This window comes from Equus quagga, chromosome 3 (genome assembly GCF_021613505.1).
Source record: "Equus quagga isolate Etosha38 chromosome 3, UCLA_HA_Equagga_1.0, whole genome shotgun sequence".
Classification (NCBI taxonomy): Eukaryota; Metazoa; Chordata; class Mammalia; order Perissodactyla; family Equidae; genus Equus; species Equus quagga.
This window is the reverse complement of record NC_060269.1, coordinates 29,186,849-29,201,183: the sequence shown is the minus strand read 5'-3', so window position 1 is coordinate 29,201,183 and position 14,335 is coordinate 29,186,849. Positions and strand designations below refer to the sequence as shown.

General features: G+C 46.3%; 1 protein-coding gene across 2 annotated transcripts in view; it reads left to right on the top strand.

Moving 5' to 3' along the window:
- MAML3 (mastermind like transcriptional coactivator 3) overlaps positions 1-14,335 on the top strand; it is a 392,390-nt gene that overhangs the window by 374,996 nt on the left and 3,059 nt on the right. Inside the window, exons 3-4 of one of the 2 annotated variants that reach the window (XM_046656355.1) lie at positions 6,063-6,308; positions 10,451-10,532. In XM_046656355.1, coding sequence (XP_046512311.1) covers positions 6,063-6,308; positions 10,451-10,532 — 328 coding nt within the window. Of the gene's footprint in view, positions 1-6,062; positions 6,309-10,447; positions 10,533-14,335 lie in introns of both variants that reach the window. The other variant, XM_046656354.1, reaches the window with a different exon arrangement.

Sequence of the window (14,335 nt, the reverse complement as noted above, 5' to 3'; positions counted from 1 at the left end):
TTGACACTCCCTTCCTGAGCAAAGGAGTTTACTGGCCTCACCCCTTCCTCAGTCTCGGCTGCTCCTCAGCCTCCATCGCAGAGTTGCAGGAGGAGTGACCTTCTTGGAAGAATCATGGCCATAGGGTCCTTTCAGAATTCTTGGTTTGTGTTGCCTGAGCAACTCTCTGAAAATTTGGGAGTTTTGTTTCAGATGCAGACTAATTTGCAATACAAACCTAAGCAACTCAGCACTCTGCTTTTGAAAGTGCAGGGTTTGCAATCTAATCAGGGTACAGAGAGCTCAGATGCCTCAAGTTGCAGTCAGTGCCCATAAACCAGGATTGTCTGTCCCAGTGATTCTCAAACTGTGGGACATCTTAATTACCTGGAGGGCATGTTAAACCGCTCCCAGAGGTTCTGATTCAGTAGGCCTGAGGTGGAGTCTGAGAATTTGCATTTCTAACAAGCTCCAGGTGATGCTAATGATGCTGATCCTGGAATCACACTTAAACCCTCGATTTAACACATTATTGTTCCTGAACTGCCTATACTTGGGGGGGGGGGGGGGGGGGCGCGGAGGCGTTAGCATCTTCTTAGCCATTTTCTTTCTATAACTCTTTCATCTCTTTCATTGTCAAGAAAGGAGTCTTATAAATAGGATTTTCATTTGAGGAGGTGGAAACTGAGACTGAGAGGTCAGATGGTTGCCTCAGAGTACCAGTTGAGTTGACCACCCTGAGCCTCTGGGAATCACAGCCAGATGCCTCCACTCCACCCCCCGTGGGTGTCGGATTCATCCTGTGCTGCTGACATGAAACTGCTGAACGCTCTCCCAGCAAGTATGATGTTCTGCGTGAAACGTCAGCTTCCACCTTTGAAAAGACTTCCTCCTCTGAAACTTAAAACTTGAATAGTACCTTTGCAAGAAGAAAGCCTCTGGATACTGGGGAGAGACTGGACAGAGAAGTCTCTTGATGTATATTATCTAGGCAAAATTGCGTTTGGGCTGAAGATTGACTTAAATTTTTTCTTAATTACTTGACCTGGTCCAGTGTGTGTGAAAAGCACAGATTTGTGTTCTGGGACGTCCTTTTGGTTTATGCATTATTTTTATTTTTTTCCTATTATGAACAACCCTTCCTCTCTGCCCTCCTGCCCTCTGCGCCTGTTTCCTTCCCGGGCCCGGGCCCACACGGTATTGGGGGACGGGAACGCGGAGCCGCCCGCCTCGTCGGTTTCTTTGTTAGGGACGCCTGCGCGCAGAGGCATCTTCCGGCCTGCCGGGAGCGCAGGGGCCCGGCTCCTGACTTCTTAGAGTCCCCTAAGGACTTGTAAGCATATAGGCTCGAGTCGAGAGGCTAAATTACGCCCTAGGGGACTTTTTAAGTAAAATCCTAAATTTCATTTAGGCTGTTCGCAGACCATGCGATTGCAAAGACTCTTGAGTGGAGGCTCGCCCCTCCGCGCCGCCCTCCCGCGCCGGCTTTGTGCAGCCCGGGCTCCGGAGACCCTGCCTCTCTCGGGCAGTCCGCCCCGGGGTCTGGTTTACGCCACTCTCCCTCCCCTCTCCGGTGGCCTCCGCCCCCCACGATCTCCTCCGGCTCCCAGCCCTTCCGTTTCCTTCCACGGCCGGTCCCCAACCCCCACGTGAAATCTTCCTCCCCTCGGGCTGGAAGAAAAGTCGGTAACAAGAAACCAGTTCAGTGTCAGTCGGGGAGAGGGGGGAGATAACCCCAGAGATACACGGCAATGGAGAGAGAACTCATTTTGTGTAAAGAGGGCCTCGAGTCCCCAGGGAATTCCTGGATTGTCTCAGGCTGTCGTGTGTGATGTCCATCACGCCGTGCGAACACCATCTGCTCGGTATTATGCTCTCAGTTGCCAGGCTACCTGCTGTACGCTGTAACACTTGACTGCCTGGCTCCACGTTCGCAGCGTTAGCCCAGACGCGCGGGGCGGGGGGACGGAGGCGGGGGAGGAACCGGAGTCATGATTAAGCCATCTGCAAATGGGGGTGGGGGGCGGGCCACGCCACGCGCGCTGAGCAGGCGAGCTGGAAGCCGGAGGACCGGGCTGACACCACCATCTGCTGGGACAGAGGAAGAACAGCAGCTGCTCCTTGTTCCCCGACGAGGAACGCCGGGAAAAGGCTGAAGCCCAGGGCGTCCTCGAGCCAGTTCTCCGCAAAGTCCCGTCACCCCAGACTCAACCACCGCCAGCAGCCTTTTCTGATCCCACCTTAAGGAGCCAGCAATCTTTGGTTCGCTGCCAGCCACCCCGGGCCCTCTCTCCAAACACTATGCATGTTCTTCAAAACACTTAAGAGAAATAAAGCTTCCCTACGCACAGATTTATAAATAAACAGCTGGCTGTTCTGGGGAGATATTTTTACCACAGCTGGTTTTTGAAGTAGAAAACTGCTTCTTTGCGGGGAGGCAGAGTGTTTTTTACACCTCCTACCTCGCCTCATCCCTTAGAAAATCGCGAAGATCTTTTCCTAGGAGAAGACATGTAAAATAGATTCTTGGTTTTGATTTTTTATCCCCCCCTCCCTTTATTTTACTGAAGAGTGAGAGGTTTGGGGAATGTTGACGATCTGTGTAGCCAATTGGATTTCTGAGAGGAAGAGACTGAATTAAGATTCTTGGTAGAAAGCAAGGGAGGTTGTCGGGCAGGGGGTGGGGTGGAGAACAAGCCAGTAATTAAAACTAAAAATACTGCATCGTTTGGCTTCAAGGCGTTACATTTCTGGTGACGAAAGCTCAGCCTGGTTTTCTCTAATTGCACACACAGTGTGTGTCCTCCTTAGAAACAAGAACAGTGGCTTGAAATCCTGAAATTCGACAGACTCTTGCTCATTAAGCCCTCTTAGACTGGAGGTTAAAAGCCACCATATAAGATGAAGCAGCTAATGGCCTCAGCCGGCTCAATTTGTAAGGCGAATCACTTGGTGCATCTTCACACGTTGGAATATACACCCAGGTGTCACTCACCCGCTGTTGAATGCAGCAGAGCTGGTTGGGAAAGTCCTAAAGGTGTGCCAATCTAGAATCACGCATGTTTCATATGGAAGGCAAACCTTTAAAAATGCACATAGCCCTCCTGCCGTTATGTTTTCGGGTCTTTAGTGAGAAACCTGAAGGCAAAACCTTTGGCAGGAAATCATTTAGGGAAATATATAATCCTGTGAAGTAATAACCTAACTGTCCCTCTGGGAAGGCTTTTTCCCACTGTGCTTTTGAATTATTTCTTTTTGCTCCTGGAAGACAGGTGTCAAAAGTGGTTGGATGTGGGGCTGGCCCCGTGGCCGAGTGGTTAAGTTCGCGCGCTCCGCTGCAGGCGGCCCAGTGTTTCGTTGGTTCGAATCCTGGGTGCGGACATGGCACTGCTCATCAAACCACGCTGAGGCAGCGTCCCATATGCCACAACTAGAAGGACCCACAACGAAGAATATACAACTATGTACTGGGGGGCTTTGGGGAGAAAAAGGAAAAAAAAAATAAAATAAAATCTTTAAAAAAAAAAAAAAAAAAGTGGTTGGATGTACAGATGCCTCTCCGTATTCATGGGGGCCGCATCCGCAGATGCAGCCCCCCCGAATATGGAACCCAGGGATACTAAAAGCAGACTAGGAGACTTGAGCATCCGTGGATTTTGGTATCTGCGGGCAGTGCTGGAACCAATCCCCTGAGGATACTGAGGGATGATTGTATCATCATCACCTCATTTGCCTCTCTCTCCCTTCTTTTCCCAGGTGGGAGGCTGGGAAAGCAACATGACACCACTTACCACTCCTGGGCATGTGCCCCAGCTAGCAGGACTGGTCACACAGAACAGGACTATCTCAAAGTTCACCAAGATAAATGGGGCCTCCCCAGACCAGACCTTCTCATAAAATCAAACTGAAGAAAACTTTATCTTCCCTTGGGTTTCATTTTCTTTCCAACTCTCTCCTCCTTATCAAACTGGAAAGTATCAAATATACTGAAATACTCAGAAAAAACTATGTGTTTTTGCTGATTGGTTCACTATTTATACTTCAATGTGAGTTCATTTGTTACAGTGTTAGGTCAATCAGCCATTTGTCTCTAAAGGTGGCAAGAAACACCTTTATCCCAGTGGAAGGAAGGGCTTAGAAAACAAGTAGCAAGTATTGAGAGGAAAGGGAAAACTCTGAAATATCTTGACCCCTGCAGGGTCAGTCATAAAGTAAGCTTTTGGGTAGCGTAAAGGCTCCTGGCATTTTTGAGTATAAGGTCTTTTTGATATAAATATTTCATAGCTTTCTACCTGATAATTGTCTATTTACGGAGAAAATACACAAAGACGAGAAGTTTTATTAACTTCAGCAACAACATTTACATTCAAAAAATAGAACACAGTTCATTTATGAGAGACATACTTATATATTGAGTCTACAGGCAATTCTTAGGTGCACACTGGGCACCCTGGAGCCGTCGTCTGGGAAAGGTCTGAGCTAGTGGAAGGAATACTGAATTTAGACCCCAGATCGGTGTTCTGGTTCTGCTAGTTCTGGTTCTTCCATTTACTAGCTGGGTGACCGGGACTACTGCACTAACTAACCAGAACTTCTTGGGATATTGTTTCCCGGGTGAGAGGAATAATGGTGTTTTGCTTTTTCATTTTGTTTGGGTGGGTGGAAGGAGTGAAGAAGATGCAGTTTAGGTATCTCACAGCAGGAAAGAAAAGTGTGACTGGCTCAGCACCACACGTTGGAGGGAAGCGGATACAGCAAGCCCAGGCTGGGGGGATCGAATCCAGGACTGTGTCTCTAGGAGAGACAGAGACCAAACTCGACTCTGTGTTTTAAGAGGAAACTGCCAGTGTGGTTGACTGTCTATACAGAGAAGGTAGCAAAGCAAAAAGAGGAAAAATATGAAAATCCAATTTGACTGGATGAAAGTTTTTTTAAATGACTCTAGAGTTATTCACATTCATTTCTTAGGATTTAAGTCATAATCCTGCTTCGCAATATGACTGTCTATATCCTTCCATGTGTACCATTTAATTTGTGTACATCTCAGACATCAGCTCCTCTGTGTTCAGATTAATTACTTGGAAGTTGAATGAATTAAAAGGAACATTTCTGCAAAATGTTCAGACAGTACTTGCTATTACCAAGTGTGCTTGGTAGAATGAACAGGGAAGGAAATGTCCAGAAACTGAATCTTATGGTCACACACCCACTCTTCCCATCAGAGTTTTCCCCAAATGGTCTACACTGTCTGGTTGTTACAGACTTCCCCTCGGAGCACATTCTCCAAGGAGTCACTTGGGCTGTGTGTAAACAGGTCCTTACCGCTTTACCTCCTATTCCCTAAGGACCAGTCCTTAAAAGTTGCCATCATTTAACTGACTAACACATAATTATAGAATCAAGAGACCCAGTTCAACCCCCCCACGTTTAAATTATGCCAGACATTCTCGACTCAATTCTATTTTTGAAGATGTTGAGAGATTACGTTTCTTTGGTCAGTGTAACATATTCGCAGTTCTCACCATCAACAAGTCTCACTAGCAGGATTTTTTTTTTACATATATCAAAGCTTTCACATGTTGCAATTAATGAGAATCCCATTAAATAGCAGATCTGTTGATTAATAAATTCCAGCAGTCTTCTGTAAATGTGTCTTTTACCAGCTAAGAAGTCCATCTTGGCCAGGTAGGCAGCAAGGATTAAGAGTCAAGGTCAGGCTGTCTTGTTCCAGACTTTAAAGGTGAGCCCAGCCTCACCTTAAAGGCTTATTCCCTTTCCTTTGGAGGAACACAGAATGTAGCTGAAAACCCAGGCCTTGTCCCTTAGGCAGCCCCATCCAAAACAGACAGGACTTGGTCTCAGATTTCCCAGAGCCATACTCTATTACTGTCCCCCTGTAGCCTCTCCAGTTCTACAGTAGTAAGGCCAAGTTTGAAGACTACTGGGTTGTTTTTGTGGAAATATAAGGTGTCTACTCAGGACCCCTTAGGTCTATAAGCCAGAGCCTTTCCCCCATCCCTCTTCCCCCGTGCTTCCCTTTAAATGTGGAATTGCTGCATTCTCTTCTTTTCCTAACCTCCCAGGAGCAGCATCCAGTTGGGCTTCCCCGGACCACAGGCCCCATGCAGTCCTCCGTAGCCCCAGGCTCAGGCAGCATGGTCTCAGGAGCCAGTCCCGCGGGTGCCGGCTTCCTGGGCAGCCAGCCCCAGGCAGCCATCATGAAGCAGATGCTCATTGACCAGCGGGCCCAGTTGATGGAGCAGCAGAAGCAACAGTTCCTGCGGGAGCAAAGGCAGCAACAGCAGCAGCAGCAGATTCTGGCCGAACAGGTAACGTGCGCCCACGGCGTGATTCATTCGTTCAGCAAGCATTTATTCAGCACCTGGTGTCTGCGAGGGAGTTCCAGTCCTTTGCCAAGATATTCACAGTCTAGCATTTCCCAGGATCACAGAAGAACCTGCAGAATTTAGACCTTTCAATTAGTTAGGCTTTTTCTTAGAATGAATTAGTTTGTTCTTAAAAGACAGTCTTCAGCCATCAATTTGAAGGCCCATTTGCCAGAGGCATTTCTTCAATTCAAGCCTGACTGCTTTTCTTCTAGTTTGTAGTAGCAGGGTCTATGTAATCAGCATGGCGGGGTAGAGGGCTGCCTTACATTCTTCGTAAACGCTAATATTTCCAGCATGAAGAAAAAAGAAAATAATTCAGAGAACTTTGTTTCTTGGAGGAAAGTGTCAGGAGGAGAATTCTACAGAGTTGGTCATGAACAATAGAACAGGAACAATAGCAGAATAATAGGGCCCACAGAACTGCCTGGAAACCTGAACTCGGGGTCACAGAAAGGGTGTGAACTTAAGAAAATTCTCAAAATCTTTTAAAGCAGTTTAGGAAATCTTTGAGTTAAAGGAAGGCCTAACACAAATAAAGCTTCACCTTAGAATCATTGTCCGCCTTTGCCATATAATTCCTCCAGCTTTGAAAGGAAGCTTCCCTGAGGGCTGCTCCTGGAGGTTTCAAGGTGTTTTGCTTTTCAAGATCCCCAGGCTGGGTTTAGTATTATCCCAGGAAACACGTGAGGCCTTCCACAAGAGATCCCTAGGTGGCTCCTGTGGGGGGTCTGTATGGGGCATCGCGCTCTTTTATTATAGGAGGTGCGAGCTTGTCCTATAAGGCTTAAGGTCCAATAGAGCTCTGCCCCACAGTTACCCTTCTAGAATATTCCTAATAGGATCAGAATTTTGAAATTTATCAAGCATCCTCCACCACTTAGATACAAGATACTGTGTGGGACTCAGGCATGTTGAGGTCGCTAGTAACCAAAGCAACAGTTCAAAGTAACACCAGTCATCCTCCAAATAGAAAAATTGTACTGTTGAGCGCAGTTCACTTATGTTCCTTTTTTTGCTTTTGTTCCTGAACAGCTGTGTAATTATCTCCCTTTTCACCAAGGTCAGTCAGCCGCCTGGCAGCTCTTGTACAAACAAGCCTGTATCTCTCTCACCCTGCGTAAGGTGTGTGACAAGGAACCATGCTAATCTCTCTCAGGCAGTGATAAATGGAGCTGCTAGGGGGAGCTGGGCTTTGTGACTCCTCTCCTCAGCCAATCCCAGGAAATTTCAGGTGTGCCTGATGTTTTGAGTGATGGCCTTTCATATGTTTGCTGTGACCAAGGCACAAAGAGGAGCCGGGTAACCAGGCAGAACTCAGTTGTGCCAGCCCAGGAGTGTCCCCACTCAGTGAGGTCCACCAAACCCTGGGAACAAGGAGGGAGGCAGAAGAGTGGGAGAAAAGCTGCCACAAGATGACGCCCACAGACGAGGAGGAGAACTTGGGGAGACCCCTCAGGACCCAGGACACAGAGAGATACAGAGATCCCTGGAAAAGATGAGGAAATGGGAAACTGCAAAAAATGAGTATAATTCCTTAGTAACTGTGTGTATGAAGAGAATGAAGAGGGACCCAGGAAGAATGATTTACTCGGGGTCACAATCTTTTGCTTGTGGTATGATTTTCGAAAAACCAGCTAACCTCTCTCCTCCTCTGCCAGGTTAGGTTTTAATAATTTACCAGTCTTCCTCCTGTAGCTATTTTAAGGATCACACGGAATAATGTGTGTAAAATTCTATGGAAACTGCACAAATGTGTGGGGGGACCTGTCACATGACCCTGATGTCACAGAATGTGATGTTAAGAGCTGCAGCCACATGTACCAGCCATCCTGGGGGCGACCCAAGGGACAAATCCCACAAATGGAACCCAGAGACTGCACTGAAGAAACTGAAGTCAGTGTAGCATCTTACCTGCCCCTCGAGACATTGCTTACTGATGCAGACTATGCAGGGGTCACCAAGCGGTAGGCTGTCAACTTTTTGTTTGAGAATGAATATTGCCATATCAATGCCAAGCTGATTTTCTTAGTCTCTGCAGCAGCATTGAAAGTGACCTAACAATTTCAATTTTAAAACGAGCATATTAGAAACTCTTGGGTTTCCTGAAACGACATGTGAGGGAAAACAGAAGGATTTGGGTTCTTGCGTATCTCCGGGGACTCTGTAATGATTCTCAGTGGACTTAGAGATCAGAACAGCAGGTTGAAAGCAGGCGTGAATTAACATTTAATGCCTGGTTCTCAAAGAGCGCAGAACGTCACCTCTCATCCACTCACAATAGTTCAACAGAGCCTAGAATTTTAGATCTGAAAGAAATATTAGACCTCATGATGTCCCTTCATTTTAAAATGAGGAAAGTGAGGCCAGGGAGCTTATGTGATTTAGCTGAGATCGCAGAGTTAGAGAGAAGCACAGCCAGGACTGCAGCTGGGGCGTCCTGACTCCTAACTGGGGGCCCCATCCCCAACCCTCCGCAGGCTACCCCAGGGCTCACTCCCAGTTGTAAATGGGACAGTTAAATTCTTACCTGATATGGGACATTTGGCTGAGGAGAAGCTTTTAAGTGCTCAGCTTGCTCTCAATAATGCCCTTATAATGCTGCCTAACAAATTAGCATGGTTTCTTGTCCACACAATTAATTAATTTCACAGTTTCAACCGTTTTGTGCAAAACACCATGGTAGGCACCAGGGGATTGGGTGAATAGGGCAGAGGCTGTGCTTTTCTTTGGTTGCCAGAGTGCTGGCTGGCCTTGTCCAGAAAAAGAAAAAAAAAAAAGAGAGAAAGAAAAAGAAAATTATAGAGCTCCCCAGAAACAAAAACAAGAGAAAAAATAGAAATAAACACATGTGTTAAGAAGCGGTCAGTGTGTGTTATTTTTGTAATGAACACTCTCAGGAGCAGGGCCCTTGCTGTATGTTCTCTGTAGAAACGTGCTTAATGAATATTCAGCAGCTACAGAAGGAGGTTAAAAGACACCCCAGAGGTCACGCAGCTACTTGAATGCAGACCAAGACCTAAAACCCCTTCCTCTGGTCTTTCCACCTCACTCTTCTTTTCTTTCCCTTTTCACATACAGCATGATAGTGATCACAGTAGCCTTTCCATGTATTGGTAACACCGCCAGTGGTGCAGAATCCCCGCGAGTGGAAGAAGAAAGACTAAAATGCGGGCCTCCTGGCTCCTGGTGTACGTGGAATCCTGCGCGGTTTCCTCGAGGCAGTAAATGCTGCCTGTTTCATTTGTGGGGATGTCTTTTACAGGCAGTGTGGCCTCATGGGAATAAAATTAGCCTTTTTAAAATCACCCCTGAAAATCCCATCTTCCTATACCTGAAGCATCTATTTAGGTCGTTAAAAACTCATTGCTTGTCCCTTTGAGCTCTGTCCCCACAATGCTAAGGAACACATGCAAGCTGATGTTGGAAAGTCAGAATCAAAACTGCCTCCCTGAGTACACGTTCCTCGTGAGCCAGCAAGTCCACACGTCAGAAATGCCGCAGATGGTCACCAAAAGACGTGGGCAGGGATGTTCACAGCAGCCGTATTCGTGACAGCCCCAAGCAGGAAACACTCTAAATGACTATCACTAGTAGAACGGGTAAATAAATTGTGGTCTATTCCTATGATGGGACACTATTCAACAGTGAGAATGAACAGACCACAACTTCATGCATCGACACGGATGAATCTCACAAATATAACGACGGGTGCAAGAAGCCAGACACAAACACATTGTACAGATCCACTTATAGAAAGTACAAAAGCAGACATCACTAATCTGTGTTGCTAAGTTAGGATAGTGGTTCCGTCAGGATCAGAGGAAGGGTAATGACTGGAAAGGGGCGTGGGGGACTCTTGCCAATGTTCTTTCTTGTTCTAGATGCTGGTTACTAGGAGTGTGTTCAGTTATGAAAACCCATCAAACTGTACACTTATGCTTTGTGTTCTTGCCTGCATGTGCGTTATTCTTCAGTACAAAATTTAGTTTTTGAAAAAAAACCTGCCTTCCTGGAACTGCCAAGATATTTAATTGTGTGCTCTCTCCCCATTCCATCCCCCCCTTCTTGTCCTGTCCTAGCAGTTGCAGCAAACGCATTTGCCCCGGCAGCACCTCCAGCAGCAGCGGAATGCATACCCCGTGCAGCAGGTCAATCAGTTTCAAGGTGAGGCCGGTGCACACCTCTTCCATCGTAGCCCTGCCGGTTGTGAAGTGTAAGCGAATGTGTAGCCAGTGACGTTGCCCTATGTGCTGTGTTTATGTCCGGGTAATGTTAAAAATATTCAAGAACTGGGCCGGCCGGTGGTACAGCAGTGAAGTTCGCATGTTCTGCTTCCACGGCCCAGGGTTTACCGGTTCAGATCCTGGGTACAGACCTACGGACCACTTGACAAGCCATGCTGTGGCAGGCGTCCTGCAGATAAAGTAGAGGAAGATGGGCACAGATGTTAACTCAGGGCCAGTCTTCCTCAGCAAAAAGAGGAGGACTGGCGACAGTTGTTAGCTCAGAGCTAATCTTCCTCCGTGGAAAAAAATATTTAAGAACTGAGTATACCAACCACTCATAGAGCATTCTTGGAGGCCCCCTTGCTGTGCCAGGCATTAACCTTTTGGTTTCCAGGTCCCATACAGGTCCTAGTGGGCCCAGGGAGGGGTCAGGGTGGCTGTGGGGGTGGGACTGGGACAGCTGTTCTTTACCAAAGATACAGAAGTATTTGAATAGTTTAACAAGCAATAAGGACATACTGGTGCCTGTTGGCCCAGTATCAGCCTTGTTTGTGCCTAGATTGTCATCTCAGTGACCACAGGGGAAAAATCCTGTGCTACATCTTTCTTGCTAATCCCAGCAGCTCAGCTGACCATGGCCCTCACTTCCAACAACCAAAGTGCAAGAACCTGGCTTGCAGCAACTGCTAATCTCTACTGAATATAGAAGACAAACCGGGCCTTGGGTTCGATTGGACTGTCTCGATCCTGCTGCCCTTTGTGGAAATTCCGAATCATGATCCCAGTAGCGATGGGCGCACCGGATGCCCAGCATTGCCATTCCTTTGTAAAGTAGAAAGTCCACTCAAATATCAAACCTTCCATCTCCAGTGGAGAGAGCTCCTGAGGGTCCTGTGTGGGGTGGAGGATCAGCCTGAGGACCCTTCCCAGTCTCATCCACAGGAGTGTTCAGGGGGCCACAGGGGTCATCTAACGGCAGAAATCCTGATTTTTGTCCTCTGTCCTTTTTATGGGACCTAGATCCATGTGTCCTAACTTCCCAAGTGTTACCTTCCCTTTGATAATCTGACAGAAGCTATGAAGCCCCTTGCACAGAAATATGCACATATGTAAATATATACAAACTTTATCATTTCACGAGTGTTACCCTGCTCAATAGACTGTGGGTGAAAATTTATGATCTAAAGTAGCATTTTTGTCTTTGAGGTGCAATACAGGGAGTTTGTGAAGATAATTTAATGAGCCACAACCAACTTTGTGTGTGTGTGTGTGTGTGTGTGTGAATGAGGAAGATTGGCTGTGAGCTAACACCTGTTGCCAATTTTCCTCTTTTTGCTTGGGGAAGAGTGGCCCTGAGCTGACATCTGTAGCAGTCTTCCTGTATTTTCTGTGTGGGACACCGCCACAGCATGGCTTGATGAGCGGTGTAGGTCCACACCCAGGATCCAAACCTGTGGACCCAGTGCCGCTGAAGTGGAGCACACTGAACTTTCCCACTATGCTTACCAGGCCAGCCTCTCCACAACCAACATTTTTTAAATGACATACAACAGAAAAGAAATTATCAGAACATATCATAATAAGGGAAACTTTTGTTTCTGTTATAAACCCAAATGTACATATACTGGATCACACACTGTGAGCTGTGGTTTAAAAGTCTGAAAGCCACTGATGTCCACTGCCAGATCTCACGGCAAATGTCTGTGAAAACACTGGCACTAGAGTAGGTCCCACTGCCTTCCGTCCCTGGACATTTATATCACTTCAGACCCCTTTGGACTTGACACAGGTAAGGCAAAAGGAACTGGGCTGTCCACAGGTGTCCTATGCACTAAATTAGTACCAGAATTCTTGGAAGAATTAGGTTTCTCACTTGGTCATGGATGGGGAGGAATAGGAGGTGGTCATTGTTACGTGCACAGATATTGTTGCAGACACAGAGCCCTCCAGAGTTTATACTCATAGTTCTCAAACTTTATCTTACATCAGAATCATCAGCAGAGCTTGTGAAAACACAGACGGCCCCGCCTCACCCCCCAGGTTTCTGATTCAGTAGGTCTGGGGTGGAGCCTGAGAATTGGCATTTCCAACAAGCTCCCAGGAGTTGTGGCTGCTGCTGGCCTGAGGGCCACACTTCGAGAACCGGTGCTTTATATTACGAACTAATTAAAGACATGAAATCTGATAAACCCAGCAGACTGTCTCTTGAGTTTTCTAGGTTCACAACGTTTATTATATTTGAAATAGAGAGGCCCACCGAAATGTAATAATTCCCGTGTATTATGAGTTATTCTGAATGCTTTGGGTTTGGTTTAAAATAGTTCTACTCTTTGAACTTTTCTAAAATCCCAAGCCACAGGTAATCAACCTAAAAATTTAGCTACACTTAAAGCTAAACAACCAGTGACATTTTTTAGGATCCTTGAGATGATTTATAGGATCTTTTTTTTTCTTTTTACTATCTTCGGCATTTTCATGTATTTTACTAACACCCTACATATCACAATGTTATGGATCTGGGGAAATAGCAAATTACAGATAAGAAATATTGTCCTTGGAAAGAAGTTCTGGTAGGAATAACTTGCGTGAGGCCCTACATGTTTTCTCGCCACCACACGTTTCAAAGGTTTTAACGACTGTCTTTCTTTTACTGAGTTTTGTGCCTCTGGGCAGTGTTACATGCCCATGGGGAAAAGCTTATTTTCACAAATATAGGGCTTCTTGTGAGTGAAAATAATACGTAGACCCTTTTAAGAAAAAATTGCATATTATCATCTCTATTCAAATTTGGAAGATTTTCTTTGACATTGTGATGTTAACCAGCAGACAAGAAAATTAATTTGACTACAGTGTCTCACTATAATATCTGTTTTAGACAAAAATAAAGAAGTAGGATTAATAAAAGGCTTTTTTTAAAAATCACCCTTTTTTTTTTTTTTCTTAAGGATTGGCATCTGGGCTAACAACTGTTGCCAATCTTTTTTTTTTTTTTTTCTGCTTTTTCTCCCCCACCCCCCCCCCCCCCCCCATACACAGTTGTGTATCTTAGTTGCAGGTCCTTCTAGTTGTAGGATGTGGGATGCCGCCTCGACGTGGCCTGACCAGCAGTGCCATGTCCGCGCCCAGGATCCGAACCCTGGGCCACTGCAGCAGAGCATGTGACCTTAACCACTCATCCACGGAGCTGGCCCCAATAAAAGGCTTTTTGTTTCTCTTAGGTCAAAAATATGATGCTGATTGCTGATTTTAAAATGTCCTTTTTTTTTTTTTTTTTGGTGAGGAAGATTGGCCCTGAGCTAATATCTATGCCAATCTTCCTCTACTTTGTATGTAGGATGCTGCCACAGCACAGCTTGATGAGCAGTGTATAGGTTCGCACCCAGCATCTGAACCCGCAAACCCCAGGCTGCTGAAGCAGAGCCTGTGAACTTAACCACTACACCACTGGGCCGGACCTAAAATGCTCTTTTTTTTAACCAGTAGAATCACAACTAGATAGTGCAGTCATTTAAACTCAGTAAAAGTAAAAGTTGGCTTGGATTAATGTTTTTTTGTTTGTTTGTTGTCTTTGTTTTTGCTGAAGAAGACTCACCCTGAGCTAACATCTGTGCCAATCTTCCTAATTTTGTATGTGGGTCACCACCACAGCATGGACACTGACGAGTGGTGTAGGTCCATGCCCAGGAACTGAATCCAGGCCGCCGAAGCAGAGCATGCCGAACTTAACCACTAGGCCACGGG